The sequence below is a fragment of the Anas acuta genome, chromosome 14 (assembly GCF_963932015.1).
Source record: "Anas acuta chromosome 14, bAnaAcu1.1, whole genome shotgun sequence".
In the NCBI taxonomy this organism is placed as follows: Eukaryota; Metazoa; Chordata; class Aves; order Anseriformes; family Anatidae; genus Anas; species Anas acuta.
This window is the reverse complement of record NC_088992.1, coordinates 2117583-2133073: the sequence shown is the minus strand read 5'-3', so window position 1 is coordinate 2133073 and position 15491 is coordinate 2117583. Positions and strand designations below refer to the sequence as shown.

Sequence of the window (15491 nt, the reverse complement as noted above, 5' to 3'; positions counted from 1 at the left end):
CCCGGGGCCCCACAGCGACCCCGGGGGCCTCACAGCGGGGTCCGGGGGGGGCTCCAGCCCCGGCTCCAGCCCCCGGCGTTGAGGGACGGAGCCCCGGGGCCGAGGCAACGGGGGGAGGCTGAGGGGAAGCAGCGCCAGGAGGGGCCCGGAGAGGGCTGCGGGGGAAGGGGCGCTGCCGCCCTTCTTCCTCCCCTCCTCCTCTTCCTCCTCAGCCCCTCAGCGGGTGCAGAAGTTCAGGGCTGTGGGTGGGGTGGGTGGGTAGCGGGGGGGAAGCCCCGGCCCTCTCACCTGAAGACGCAATCGTCCCTCGCGTCCCTGGCGGGGGAGACGAGCCCGTGCTTCTTGTTGAAGAGCTTCTGGAACAGGGTGGGCGGCATCTTGGGGCCGCTGCCCCCCGGCCGTCGTCGCCGTCGCCACCGCCACCGCCCGCCGCTGCTGCTGCTGCCCCCAACACCGCCCAACGCCGCCGCCGCCGAGCTGCGCCGAGCTCCGTCCCCTCCCGGCGCCTGGTTCCGCCCGCCCGCCTCCATTCGGTGTCACAGTCATATGACGGCCATTAGTCACCCGCCGCGGCCAACAGGGGCGGGACGGGGAAGGAGTCGCGGCCCCCGAGCCCGGCAGCGCCCAGCGAGGCGAGGGGAACGCGGAGCCCCCGGCCGGGGGGTTGGGGGGAGAGCCCCGGGGATCCGCCGGGAGCAGGGCGAGGAGCGGCCCCGCTGCCTCCTGCCCGGGGAGAGGCGGTCGGAGCCCCGCTTCAGAGCCTCTCGCAGCCCCGCTGAGGCTTCCCTGCCTTCCCGTCTTCTCCCTTAAAGCCTGGAGCTGCACGACCCCCGGTTTCGGACCTGCAGCTGCCCCACGAACCCGCTTTCTGCCCCCTTTTCTTCTTGCCCGGCCGGGGGCAGCTCGCAGCCGCTTCTCCCTTCCCGCAGCCGCGGAGCTGAGCCCTAGCCCTAGCCCTAGCCCCAGCCCTCCCCGAGTCAAAGCGCCGGGCAGGAAGGCGGCCCGCAGGCATTTGCATGCAGAGGAAGCCATCATAACAAATCCAACAGCCGGCTGCAGAACGGCCCCGGGGACGCGATGCGCTGCGGCTGGCTCCACAACAACTAGAAGCCCCCCAAAAAAGTTCATTAGCTTCTATAAAATCAAAAGGAACTGCAGATTTTTAAAAATTATTTGTTTTTTTTGCAGAACTGTTTATTAATACAGCTTTAAACGAAGATGGCAACACCGGGTACAGTTAACAGTCTCCTTCACTGCCTCCCTCTGTAGACACAAGACCAGCAGAAAGTTAATTAATTAAGAACTGGGTAAACAGAAGCGATTCATTACTTTCCCCTCGTTTAATTCCATTTTCTAAGGCAGCATATGATGTAACGTTAAATTAAAACACTTTTAAACAAGGATAGTTTAGTGGGTAACACGTGCAGGGGATCACTCTATAGATAGATGTGACCAGCCACCTGGAGGAACTCGGGCTTCTCACCTGCTAGAAGCTGATGATGATTATAACAGAAACTAGGAATTAATGTTCAGATGCATTTTTTCCCCAGTGCTCTGTATGCAGGATACACCTGCCTGCTGCAGATACACAGACGATTGATCTTTGGGCTTTCAAATGGTGAAAGAATATAATACCTTCAAAGTCAGCACAGAAATACAGTTTTAAATAAACCCTTCAAGTAGGGAATAATACAAAATCAAAGAATTGGGCCAGGAAATGCAACTGAGCTTTCAACAGTTCCATAATTTACAGCATTGAAGACACAGCTAATCTCAAGTGCATTAAAATTCAAGTTGTCAGCGTCCCTTTAAAATATTAATCTGTTCCCAAAGCTCCTAAATTAACAGCAAGGGATTCTGAGGCTTGGTTAACATACCTTCATCAAGGTAGCAGATGATGGACAGTAAGAGAAAATGAGATGAATACGATTAACCGTCCATTTTCCTGTAAAAATCTGCCCACAGATAAATCCTTATACCTACACAAAAAACATGAATTTCTATTTATCTGTCCAGTCTGCATCGCCTTGGGCATCGGGCCTGGCCTGTCTTTACAAAGATTATGGACCAAGATATGGAGCCTCTTGTGTATAACGGCTTTACACTCCAACAGCAGGCACACGTACCCTGTAGCATTTCAGTGAAGGAGAAGAACCATCCTTCATCATCTCCAAGCACTTTGTCTCCCGTAAGTACCATTTGGATCAAAAGTAACCGAAAAGTATTAATGAAAACCTTCTTAGAGTTTTTTTGTATAATACATTTCCGAAACATTTGTCTACAATGCTCATTTTCCAGTGACAAAGCACTATCACAGCTCTTGCACAAACTGACTCACTGCGATTCCTTTCAAGCCATTAAGACTTCATCATGTCTAGGTCTGTGACAGAGCAGCCCTATTGATATCGAGCGGACTTCTTTCCTGAATCACTGCATAAATAAGCTCTTACCATCCATTAGCTGGCTGTGACCCGTAACTTTTATCCACTAACATGGAAGAGCCAGTTTCCACTGTGAATGAAATTTTATGTAGTCATTCTTCAGTTTGAAACCAAAACATGGGAAAATGCCTACCCTTTCAGAAAAGGGGAACAAGAGGGGATATTGTCGTAGCCTCAAAATGATGAAAATTTCCTTCCCTCGGGCAGAGTGCTAGCCTTGCAATTAATTATACTTTCTCTAAGAGTCAGACAAAAGATGAAAATAAGAAGCAGCACTTTCGTAACTGAAGGGAAGGACAAGATCGTGGTTCATGGTATTTCTGTCTTCCTACATAACCCCATCACACTGAGAAAAAACAAAAGCAAAATTTGTCAGTTTTCAGGCTGTTCCAGCCAACCCCACAGTTAAGAGTTGCTTTTTCCTCTTGCACTCTCCAATTAGTTTGTCAGCCTATTTCCTGAACAGAAACTAAAAATGCTTTGGGGACAAAATAAGTTTTTTCCTATGACTCGGAGAATAACCCTTACTATAGACACCTCTTTTATTCTGGATCATCCTTTACTTTGAACAATCATCATAATCACAACTAATTAGATACATAACTTAATTTTCCTTAAAGCTGTATCAGGGAGCTAACCTGCATCTCCTAGGGGCTCTAGATTCTTGCATACCTAATTATCAGCAGCTTAGCATTTGTAAGAACAAGGGTATCAATAATTAGAAGCTTTCCTGAGAGGGCTTCAACAAGTTACTGGCAAGTTACTTCCCTCTGCTAATGCTTAAAGGAAAAATAATGTAATGGCATCGTTTTTAACCTTGAGCCATACAATATATTTATACAGTATTTGTTTATAGACTAAACCTATAATGATAATACTGAGAAACAGATTTCACAGTGTCTAGAAAGATAAACTTATTTTAAAACATGAAAAAACTTCCTTTATTTCTACAAAAGAGCCTGAGCAAGGGAAGTAGAGAGCAACCTGGGAACATGATGGGGACATGAGCCAAGAAATTTTAAGAAGCTACAGATGACTGATGTAAGCACCCCAAAACTGGGTATTCCTATCTCATGCAGAGGTCACATTTTTAAATGCCAATAGCACTAAGAAAAATATCTGTAAGTCTTGGCACAACAAGAACCAAAAATAGATCCATTAATGCAATTTGGTCTGCTGTCCTTGAATCACGCTTTTTAAAAATCTAAACGAACTGAAGAAGCGTCTTTATAGAGTTTTTAAAGAACAATGCCCAGAACAAGATCTAGTTGCTTGTACAAAAATTTAATATTAAAGTGTACAAGTAAGGGATTTACAGACTTACTGCAAACAGTATGCCAAGTTTCAGATAATGCATATGCCAAAAAATATGGCCATTAATTACTCATTAGTACTTCCGTTTCACCTCCCTTTGCTTCTTCTATTGACTCCTGCTGAAACCCAGAAGCCTCATCTGCGTTTACAGATCCAATTTTTGGTACTTGTAATAATATCTGGGAACAAAAACGACAAGTTAAATGATATTTTCAAGTGTAAGAGAAAGCTTATTACTCTGACAAGCTGTTGAAATGTTTAAGAAAGTTTATTTATAACTTGTTTGGAGTAACCTAAATCTTCTAAGTCAGTTGTCAGTGAGAAGAGAAAAACAGTTTTGAGCACACGTCCATTCCTAATGAAAAAAGAGTTATCACCCAAAAGACTCCTCAAGTAGAGATGGAAAGAACCAGCATACAAAAATCCCCCCACCCTTAAACAGTCAAAGTTAATTCTTGACTCCCAGATTCTTCTAGAAAAGTAGTAACAAAAGAACAACTTCTGTTCTGATAACAACACTTTCTAAGATCCACTCGCCTCCCAAGTATGACCTATGGTCAGTATTGCCACAATTCTCTCAGGCACATGACCTTACATCCTTGTCACGCTGAGTTCCCTGATCTGTGCGGAAGCATCACATGATGGCCATTAGTTAACACATACACTCAGAGCACTTCCCTGCATTCTAGATGCTGCACACACTCAAGCTGTGTTAAAGCAGGAGAATACATGTATGTGGAGCTAGAAACCTGCAATTCCATCGAAAACTTGTGCATATTCAGCATTTCTGAACGCTATTATGCTTATACAGCATCACTACTCTGAATTAAATCAGCATACATGACGAATACAGCTTGGAGACACAGTCTGTAAAGAACTGTTTTAAATTTAGGAAGACATATGCCATCCAGTGGCGCACTGAGAAACTTCAAGAGAGATCAGAAAGGGAGGGAGTTTTAACTCTGTGGTAGCAATGAGACAATTCTGTACACAGTTCTCATTCTTGTTTTAAAAAAATCTAGGAAGTGAAGAAAGGAGCTTCCCCCTGTGCTGAGGGTCTCAGAGAAGAGAACAGAAACCTTTAGGGAGAAATAGACAATCTTTAAAGAAAAACATAGCCTATTACATGAACTACTTTCAGAGGAAAAACGTGGATGCTAAAGAGCTTAGTTTAGCTGAGAAAGACATAAAATCTGCCAGCAGCTGAATGCTAAAGTCAAACATCTTCACCTTAGAAATAAGATAAAGGATAATAACTTACTAAACAAATTGATTTCTTTTCTAGGGAGTCTCCATATGAAGCTCAAAGCAATGAAGCTCAAAGTTGTGTTTAGGAGCAACTTGAAGAGGTGCAGATATTCCCTAGTAGCACCTCCTGTCTCTAATGATCTAGCCTATGAAATGGAAACACTGCTAACAGATCTGAATAAACTGACGCTAAGTTAAAAATGCAAAAAGTAAACTGGAGATGTGCAACGCAATGCCTTGTTCTGGAAGTTTAATCACAGCTTTGAAGACAGATCAGACAAAAGCAGCTCTTCTTAAATACCCGCTAGGGACAGTCTTTCTATACAAATCTCTCTTTCCAAAAACTTATACATTAGTGTAAATTAGCCATACTGAAGTGCAAAGCTTTAGTTTTCTTCAGAAGAACTCACCTTCAACTTGTCCTGTACCTTAATCAGTACCATAACGCCCAGTGCCCCCTTAGTGGCCAAGAGCACGATTTTGCTGAGCCCTCTATAGGCAAATATTTTCTAGCACATTTTTTCTGCTACAAGAAAACACTTAGCAGAAGTTTCAGAATATCTTGTCTAAGAACATCGAAAGTGAAGCTAACACTACAGACAGGAAAGAGGGTTGTTCAAATACAATTTGTTCAACAGCTGATATCTTAACAATGCCAACCAAAGTTACTCCCATGATAACGAAACAGAAAACATGAAAATTTTATGAAGAAGTTGAGATGCCGACTGAGTAGTTAGCAAAACCTGTTCTGTACCATCTTATTGACTGGGCAGTGGGAGAAGCAGCTTTAGGTACTTAAAAGATGAACAGATAATCAAGACAGATAGAAAGTTATTGGCTTGTAAAGACAAAAGATCTTATTTTAGTATTACCTTCCAGTCCATACTGTGACATTTCTATAGGCCAGCTGGGGAAAGAGTCAACCGACTGTAGTGAGACGCAGGCATATGGACAGTTTGTGAGCTCTTTGCACTGTTACACTGGCAGGTAAGAAGCCTTTGTATTCCTAAGACTGTCTGCATTGATATATCAAAGACCCTTGGAGCAGAAAGTGTTAGTGTAGTTTGTTTGTAAGTACTACTATGGGTAAACAGCGTTAAGTCAGGATTTGAAGTTTTCATGGCATTTTAACCTTTAATGCTGTGATTCTTCCAAATATTCAGATTTTTAAAAAAGCCTTTAAACACAAATAGTTATCATTTACAGTCAATCAATTCAATATTCCATTACCTTCAGGCACTCCTTTAGGAACGCAGAACGCTTTTGTGTTAACTGGAATTTGGTGACACCTGGAAGACCTGTGACCTGGTGAAGTTCTGACAATGGAGCAGATTTCTTTTCCGTAACACAAAGGCTGAAAAAATAGCGACATTTCATTCACACAACTATTTAATAGTACTGTACACACTAGCACATAGAGACTGGATTTAAGGGGTGCCATAACATTAGAACTCTTTTCTTCTGGACTCTGAAGATTATTTTCTTTTTCTGAGCTCAGAGATGCACAAACAATTTCTTCTGAATTTACATATGGACAGGTGCTGTTCAGGAATAAGTTTTCCCCTGATGAGGCTGGTGACAAGCTAAGCTATAGCTCCATCAAAATACAAAACATGCAGCAATAACCGCCCAATGAAAGAATAGACAGCAATTCAAATTAGATAACATTTGTTGGCTCATGTGAAAGATGTTCTATTGCTTCAAAAATGTGATTTAGGACTCCAGTCTCCTACTTCTTGTTTTCAGCCTATAACAAGACCCTGATCTTCTCTATTTGTTAATCTAGTGCTCATAAACTGAAGCTTGTTTGCATCAGTATATTAAGTTCTACAACTTAAAGTTTCCCTTTTTCTACAAAAATCACAGTTTGCTGACTTGTTGGAAGCTATGGCATGAAAGTAACAGAGACATTACTTCTACTCCCATACTGACGGAAGTGGTAGTACTACTTTTACTGACAGAGAATCCAAACTGGCATTTAAATAGCAAGTTTTTTTTGGAAAGAAGAGGTAACGCAAGTAAGGCTAAGTGCTGTTTTTCCATTAGAAGATGTCATAAAAATGCAAAAAAAAAAAAAAAAAACAAAACTAAGATTTTTGGTTTTAATCACTAAAAAAGGTATAGCAGGATACACACTCACATCTAGCTTTGCACGCTTTGCACGCTGAACATAATCAATGTTTTCCAGGGCTTTATTTTTCTCCATGATCAGCACAGTAGAATTCATTTGCTAAACAAAAACAGAGAAGAATTAAATACAAAATTCTTGTCTATTCATTATTATTCCTACAGTATTCCCTTAGTAGACTATACTGCTTTATAGGAGCTACATTAAAAATTACTAACAGTTCTTCGCATTTAAGTACTGAATTCCAGCTGTTTGCTTTTTGTCTCATGCACTCCAAAATTAAGACAGAGAACCAGTTCATTGCAGCCCAGAAAAAATACTTTTGAGTTCCCCTTAAAAGTAGGGGATAAACCACTTCCTAACACTTTTCCTATTTAATTGCTACTTTTGCCATGATTCAGAATTCTCACTTCAATTTTATGCCTTTATTCATCAGCAGAGCACAATGGAAATACTTACCACCACAGCATCTGTCTGTCTGGATGGCAGTGCTTCTGCTGGCATCCCCACTGATTTGGCTGAAACATTTGCTGGGACAGATTCAAGCTGACTGAGTGATGATGCATCATCTTCTAACGGATTAGAAAACTCTTCATTTCTCTTGCACTTCACCCCTTTGGGTTCAGCAGTCTGAATGTCAGGCTAAAGGATGAAATAATTATATTTCACGTTCTAAAGCAAATCTTTACAGCCTGGTAAGCACTAACAAAAAGAATCTTAGTATAATACTTGAGCTCTGCACAACTGGGTTGGTAGCAGTGACACAATCAGTCTGAAAAAACAGTGAGCCCAGGGAGACAGCGAGCCCAGGGGCACTACTGGAGCTATCCAGAAGTACAGGCAAGCCACAAGCTACGTCCTCACTCTGTGCCATTGCCTGAAAGCACTCCTTGCACGGGAACTACACTTGAATGCACATCAACAATTTTAGGTGGGGACTTCCACCTGTACAAGCAACAGGCAAGTCATTTGTGTTACAACCTAGCTGCTTTACTGAACATCTTTCACCTTTCTTTCCGGTCCTATTCGTGAAGAACAGCGCATACCAGTTTTTAGGTCTGGAGTTCTCTCTCTTGCAGTTGTAATTTTACAGGCTTTTTTACCTGTGATAAATTTCCAACAAACAAATTAATTTTGAAACAATGACCATGGCTACTCTTCAACCCATGTCTTACAGGATGGTTTTTAAATAGAGGTTGTTCCAAATCCACCCATACAAATACCTACTTCAACATAATTATTATTCAACATAATTCTTTCTCCCTCCCCCCAACAGGGCAGCTTTACTTCTTTACTCTCCCTTTCCTTGAGGAAATAAGGTTGCTTATTAATTATATGCTCACGTGGTTATTTACTGCTACACACACATACTATGGGAGCAGAGGAATTGCATAATCACAGCAGTCTTTGCCAGTGGCAACTTCTGCTGCTATTATAGGCCAAATTAAGCAGAGGAAAATTATGTGATGCCTGGTCCAGAGCCAGAACTGCATCAGTCACCTTTCTGAACTGTAGTTACAGGAGGGACTCCTCATGCTGTTTGTGAAGGGTGATAGAACCTAAGTTAAAGTAAGTATTATGACTCAGAGTTTTGCTGTTGGGTAAGTTAAATAAGAAAATGAAGTTTCACTGAGCATCACAGGTGATTAAATGTAACAATGCAGTTTTATTTTTTGGCATCCCCTAACAAGTTAGTTAGAACCAAGTCTTATCTGCATGAGATTTTCAACTCACACTTTCCCTTCTAGCTACCGTTGAGCTTACCTCGTGATACTTCACCTGCCAGAGTAGTTGAAACACTTAATTCTGAAGACCTATCATTGCATTTTGATGGTCTCTTTCTAGGGGAAGAGAAAAAAAACAGTCATCTGTTCTGAACGAAAATTAATGTTCATAAAACAACATACAAGAAAATCATAGGAAAATACAGAATGAGTGAAACGGGTCTGTAAAATTACTAAACACACTTCACAGTTACTTGTTAGGTTATGATCTATCATCAAGTAACAGCTTATTCTGAAGATACTTGCTATTTAAAAGCTACAAAAGACAGTCACTGAAGAAAAGTTCTCAGCATTGTAACGTGCAAGGACAGAACATATTTAAGGAGGATGCAGGGGAAAACTTAGGATCACGATAAAACTCAGATTGAGTTGTGTAGAGATGTGTAACATAGTAAGATTGTATCAAGATAATTTACAAAACATATGAATGGAAATGTGTGTGTGTAAAACTGGAAACAGCAGCACAAGCGTTATAAGAAAGGATATCATTCCAAGAAACAAATATGAGGAACGTGAGTCTATGCCAGAAGCACAAGGCCTGCACTGTGACAAAGCCAGCATATAGAAGGCCATGCATTGTGATAAAACCACAGCACAGCTGATTTGCCAAAAAAGAACCTGGCATCCTAACGACGGGAGGACAGCAACAGGGTTGCAGCACATCACATATACCGTTCCTGTTAGGGAAAAATACAACCCCAATAAAACAAACAAAACAAAAATAACGGGCAGCAACCTGGCCTAAGATTTATGAAAGCTGAACTCAGCAGGATCCTGAAGCAAAGGAGGGCCCCCACGTTAGCTAATGACTCCCACAGAAAATAAAAGATCTACAAAAGGCTAATTTTGTCCTGTGCAAGCACTGAAAATAAGGAGCTGATAACAGGTGCTCCTCTCAGTCTGTACTTCACAGGTAATCCTGACCAGACCACCTGGGCATACACACCTCGTGTTTTCAACTGAATGAAATCTGACAAAGGGAGTACAAGTGGATAAAAGCAACTTATTCAGGGATTATGCAGATAAACATCCACTTCCATAAAGTCCTGTGCTGGGTTTTCTGTCACCAATTTCCCTACAGCTGCACTACTGAAAGAGAAGTCCATAAAGCAAACTCATACCTGCTTGTCTTAATGCATCAATTTGAAAGTTAGTGGGGACACAGGCAGTTGAAACTCACCAGAAGTGTTTGCAGGATCACATGCTTATTCATACTGCCCAAAATATCATTTAAAAGAGGAAAAACCTAAGAATTCAGGTGCATCAAAAGTCTGCTTTGCAGATTACCTTGCGTATTGGTCTTGAAAATCTTCCAATACAGGTTCTAAAAAACACAAAATCTAAACTTTAAAACAAAAAGCTAAGCAAGCCAGACAGTGTGTATGCTAATAAATTATAAAGCAAAATATTAAAAGCAAACATAGAACTCCAGCAAGATGCTATTCCCCATTACTCAGACACGTGTTAAATAAAATGATCAATACACATTTCATACAGGTCCCTTGTATTACAGTGAAATTTGTTTATGGATATATTATTTAGTATTGTAGAAAATAATTACCTAATATTGCTGAAAGATTTGAGATCTGTGGTATCTCATCTATGGCCACTGCTTTGCTGGAGTCCAGGAGCGTGGAGTTCTTGTATTTAATGAAGTCCTCGAAGTAAGGGTTACTTCTCCCTGGACACAGAAGATATAAATGCAAGCTTCCCATACTAAAATTGAGTGAGTAACTAAAATTTTGACCAAACCAACAGAAATCTCATTTGCAAGACAACCTTATTAGCTGGTCATTCCCTTCAAACAGCTTGTATTAACAGCAAATACTTTAAGCTTCCAGTACAATTCAAATTAGATCAGGTCCCGATTCGCTCTGGATTGGAAGATCAGACGTACAGTTTCTACATTAAGCACAGTTTGGCTCATGGCAAAAATCTGTCCTGGTGCATCACACCAACAGAGACCACTAATCTTTCTATTGTAGATAGTTCCCTGATTTTTTTTTTGGCATCAAACAATTCAAAAAAAAACAACTGAAGTCTCACCTAAACCTTCGTCATCTCTGAAAGTTTCAGGGGATGGACAACTGCTCAGGCTTTCACTTGCACCTGTGTTATAATCTTCAGTTGAATCTGTATCTAAACACTCCAGGAGAAATGTTGAAACGCCTGTGGGAAGAGTCATTCCTGTATCTGGAGAGAGAGGCAAAAAAAAAAAAGGATTCCAGATCTTGTACAAACCATTATGACTTCCTTATCTAAATTCCACTCCCGTGACAAGTTAAATATTACCAATTCAATATTTTTATACTGATTCATAACACAGTTAAAAACAAAGGACATCCTGACACCTGTTTTATACTACCATAAGCTACCAGAAGTCACCTTCCTTATCCAAGGCTCACTAGAAATACCTGAAGAATTTAGCCTCTGATAAACCTCAGCCAGATTTATCTTCTGAAGAACCATTTAGAAACAAGCTTTTAAAAATGAGTGTTTGAGTAAATTGAAGAACTCATGTCAACAAGTAGTTCTGTCAACAACGAAACCGAGATCATGTGTTTTCACCAGGCTGGACTCAAGACAGTCTCAGGTGTTGCAGCCTTCCCCTCAGCAGGTAATATTAATAGCCTCTTCCCCATTCCTCCCCCCTTTTTTCCTAATGAATAAGCTAGATAGTTCTCTCAGAAGATTTTAAAATAAACACAGGCACAGGAAGTTTGAGATCAGTAGCTTTTTGACTTGCTAGAAGTATGCTGGCCATGCAAAAGACCTTAAAAACAAGGCACACTCACCTGCTTGGAATATTTCCTGTGCTTTTTTGGCTGCCTACAGCCAAGTCATGTGAACCAAGCACATGCTGAAATAAGAGGCAGAAGTCTAGCCAAAGATCACAACACCTTTACTGTTTCATAACATACAAGAACAGCACACCAATACTTTTCTAGAAATACCATTACAATTCAATGATGATTTTTTACATTTAGTTTTATACAGATACAATTTATTCTGTAATATAATGTAGTATCACCATACTCACCCGAAGTAACATCAGCATTTTTCAGACTGTCTCTACTTTCAAAGTCGATTATCAGAGATTCCTGAAATTAAATGACCAACACAAACAACTTAAGAAAACCGGGCATAGACAAATAAATGCAGTTACACGTATTCCTGCATTAACAGACGCTAAGAAACTTCCTGTCTGGTACTTTATCGCCTAAACTCGCTCTTCAGAGCATAATTTGTAGCACTGTTTTCATGTGCCATCAATGAATCTGCAAGTTGACCTACAGTTCTAAAATCCATAACCAGTACCCATTAATTTGATCCTACAGGCTTTGCTGGGTGAGAATTCCAGTGACATTCTGACATCAGCTGAAGTTATACGTAAGAGCAGTGGAGTTATGACTTTCCTTGTCTTGATCTTTAGTTAGGCACAACTCATGCTGCACGTTTTCAGCATCCCAGACTGGTCCTACAAACACAGACAACTATACATGGTTTACACAACGTATTCTATGAAACATTTGCAGGACATGTAAATTGGCAGACTCTAAGAGAAAGCTAATTTTTTTTTTTTTTTGAAGAAAAATATTTTAATCACTATTGCTTAAGGCCCTTGTAAAAGATTTCACTTCAAACACACGTGATGACCTATTTTTTATGCAACTGCAGCATTAACTGTCCTGGAACAGTTCTGCTCAGTCCTCTTGAAATTCTTTGTTCCAGTTGTACAAATGTGGGGAATAGCACAACAGTGGCTTGCCAAAGACAATTTGTTTGACTCGATGATCTTGAAGTCTCTTCCAACCTAGAAATTCTGTGATTGATTCCGTGATTCTGTAATTTGCATTGGTGTTCTGCCATGCTACCAATAGCACCAACAGCTTCTCTGCTGGCAAAACCACAGGAAAATGCCACTGAACTAGAGGACCACATTATGGCTGGAAAATGTGTGCACGCATGTATATAACTCACAAGAAGCTCTGCTTGAGTAGAGAAAGAATTTAACGTCACTTTTCAGTGTTAGGTAAATAGCAAAGCAGCTTTCTCACCTCCAGCGGTACAGTGCTGTCTTCTATATTCTCCTCATTTTTTTCCAAGCCTGGTATTTCTTTGACATTCACTTGTATGCTGCATTTGAGAAAGCAGAACAGAGTTCAGCTCAATACATGGAGCTAGAGGAAGCTGACATAAACTAAAAAATGTGTTTATGAGCTGTCAACAACTAGCCTGAGAAGTATCAGTTTGCCAGGAATTCAGACTGTGCATCTCCAAGAGGCATCTCATAGAGGCAAAACAATATAAATTATTAGGTAGCGTTAATTATGGTGCATTTAAACATATTCTAACAGACCTTTGGTTGGATGAATGGCTCACTTCGGTGGCTTCAAGACCTTCTTTAATTTTTGGTAAGGTTTTCACACTGGATTTTCCTTTCAGGCCTAGGGAATGAGAAGTATTTAGTTTGGCAGTTTGAGTTTTAATGTTAGAATTTAACTGAATATTTCTAATTACAACACCTTTAAGTATCTTAATCTCTCTTGTCCATGCTCACAACAGTTTTTGACCCTGTTTTTTCACAAATATAGCAAAGTCTAGATTTGGTTTATTATTTCTACCCAAGCTTTTTTTTCATCAGCCTATCAACAAGACCAAAAAACAGCAGCAGGTGTTTTAGAAATCTGTTAGTTGAAAGAAAAACAGACCACCTTGGAAGTGACCTTTGTTATACCATGCCCAAAAGAACTTTGAGTCTAAACTAGCTTTAAATGGAGTTTATTAGTAACATCATAATCTACATACTTCTACATAAAAATTGGTCCTCACTGTATATAACCCAAAGGTGATGACAAAATTACTTAAAAAACAGGCCAGGCTGTATGGGGCTTTGAGCAACCTGGGCTAGTGGGAGGTATCCCTGGCAGTGACAGGGGATTTGAATTTGATTATCTTTAAGGTCCCTTCCAACCCAAGCCATTCTGTAATTCTCTGATACAAATCAGAGACACATTTTAAAATCTTCAAGCTAATTTTAGAGGTTTCAGAGCTTTATGTTTTATTTTCAGTAGCCTAGAGTTTGAAATAGCCTACCTAGAGTCGCACATTTAGGACAGCAAGTTAAAAAAGCATCTCCATGCTAAGAAACACATCTGAGTGCTGCATTGCCCTAGCATCGTACAGGGCCCTTCAGCTAAAACTCCCTGGGTTTCAGGGCTGGACAACATACGATCAGAACTCACCCCCTTCCTTCTTTCTTCCACATACACCCAAGTATAAGCAAACAGACCCCAGCAGCTGCTTGCTGTACAAGAGAACCACACACCACCACAAGCACATGCCAGCAGAGCACAGCCAAGACCAGAAGCGATGCTCACTGCACCCTTTAAACTCTGTAAATTCCTTTAAACTCTTACCCATAGACCACGGAGACATCCCACACTGACCTTCCCCATTTACGTTAGCAAGTCCCAAGACTCCTGTCAGTTTTTAATCCCGTTCTGACCACATTTTTTTCTTTAAAGCCTCCAAATCCTAAGGGGAGATGGGCAAACTTCTACACTACTGTGAGGCCGCTCCTTTCGAGGAACAGCTTTACGCAAATTTTTAAAGCCTCCTTCCAGAGGTGGGCAAGGGCTTTGTCACGCTGTCTCCAGAGGAAGTGGTTCACTGGCCAAAAATAGAGAAAGAAGTCCCTTCCGAAACAGAAAACTCCTTTTTATTGCTCACTAATGGCTAGGACAGAGCAGAGGGCCCTGCCTCCTGCCCCGCTCCTCCCAGGCAGTGAGGCAGAGGCAGCACCAACCTGCTCAGCCCACAACGAGCACAACAAACCCAAACCAAGCGACCCCAGCCCGCCCAGCACCCCAACCTGCCTCCCAAATTGCCCCAAAACCCTCCATTTTGGGCCAAACCCCGCGCCCCCCACCATGGCGGCGGGGAAGGAGCGGCGCCGCTTACAGCCGGGCTGCGGCCCGCGGGGCGCCGCGCTCCCGAACAGCCGCCGCCGGCAGGGCTGCAGCGCCCCGGGCCGCCTCAGGGCAGCCGCCCCGCCGGGCAGCGGGGACGAGGAGCGCTTCTTCCTCGGAGCCTTGCCGCCGCCCGGCCTCCGGCACCGCTCCATTCCCCTCCGGGGAGCCCCGGGGCCGCCCTCTCCACAGCCACCCGGCCACCTCCAACCGCCCCCGGGCGACGTTGGGCTGGGACAGCCGGAGCCCGGCTCGCATGCGCGGAGCCCGGAGCCCCCCCGGTGTGGCTCCGTCCCTCTCGGTCCCCTCCGTGAGGGGAGCAGCCCCCGGGGGTGCTCGGTGTGGGGTCGGGGGGGCGCCCGGCTCGGCTCCGCCTGGGCTGAGGTGGCTGCGGAGGAGCGGGGAGGGGTGAATTTTCCTGGGCGTTGCATCAATAAATGTTGGGCCTGAGAGGGATTTGTGCCCGCGGGGGGAGAAATCAACGGCTCGGGGGGGCGTGAGGGAGAAATGGAAGCTGAAGGGAGCTGCCCCCGGCTGGGCGCGCCCCTGGGCTCAGCCCTGGGTTCCTCAGGCTACGGCCGGCTGGGAGGTGCTGGCAGGCTGC

General features: G+C 42.8%; 2 protein-coding genes across 5 annotated transcripts in view; both read right to left on the bottom strand.

The window, feature by feature from the left end:
- FNIP1 (folliculin interacting protein 1) overlaps nt 1–900 on the bottom strand; it is a 62549-nt gene extending 61649 nt beyond the window's left edge. The window contains exon 1 of one of the 2 annotated variants that reach the window (XM_068697923.1): nt 289–900. In XM_068697923.1, coding sequence (XP_068554024.1) covers nt 289–530 — 242 coding nt within the window. In that variant the 5' untranslated portion in view covers nt 531–900. The remainder of the gene's footprint in view (nt 1–288) is intronic. The other variant, XM_068697924.1, reaches the window with a different exon arrangement.
- A 2806-nt stretch (nt 901–3706) lies between these two features.
- MEIKIN (meiotic kinetochore factor) lies at nt 3707–15482 on the bottom strand. Of its 3 annotated transcripts, none has more exons than XM_068697932.1 (13): nt 14880–15482; nt 13276–13363; nt 12974–13052; nt 11956–12016; nt 10962–11108; nt 10477–10596; nt 10203–10239; nt 8911–8972; nt 8140–8234; nt 7591–7773; nt 7144–7233; nt 6234–6357; nt 3707–3934 (listed from the first exon to the last, which is right to left on the bottom strand). In XM_068697932.1, the coding sequence occupies exons 1-13, from the start codon at nt 15316–15318 to the stop codon at nt 3891–3893; spliced, it is 1569 nt and encodes a 522-aa protein (XP_068554033.1). In that variant the 5' UTR covers nt 15319–15482; the 3' UTR covers nt 3707–3890. The 3 variants fall into 3 exon arrangements, with proteins under 3 accessions (XP_068554033.1, XP_068554031.1, XP_068554034.1); XM_068697930.1 differs by having other exon boundaries at nt 8896–8972; nt 14880–15481; XM_068697933.1 differs by lacking the exon at nt 14880–15482 and adding an exon at nt 14336–14855 and having other exon boundaries at nt 8896–8972.
- Between the last annotated feature and the right edge of the window lie 9 nt (nt 15483–15491).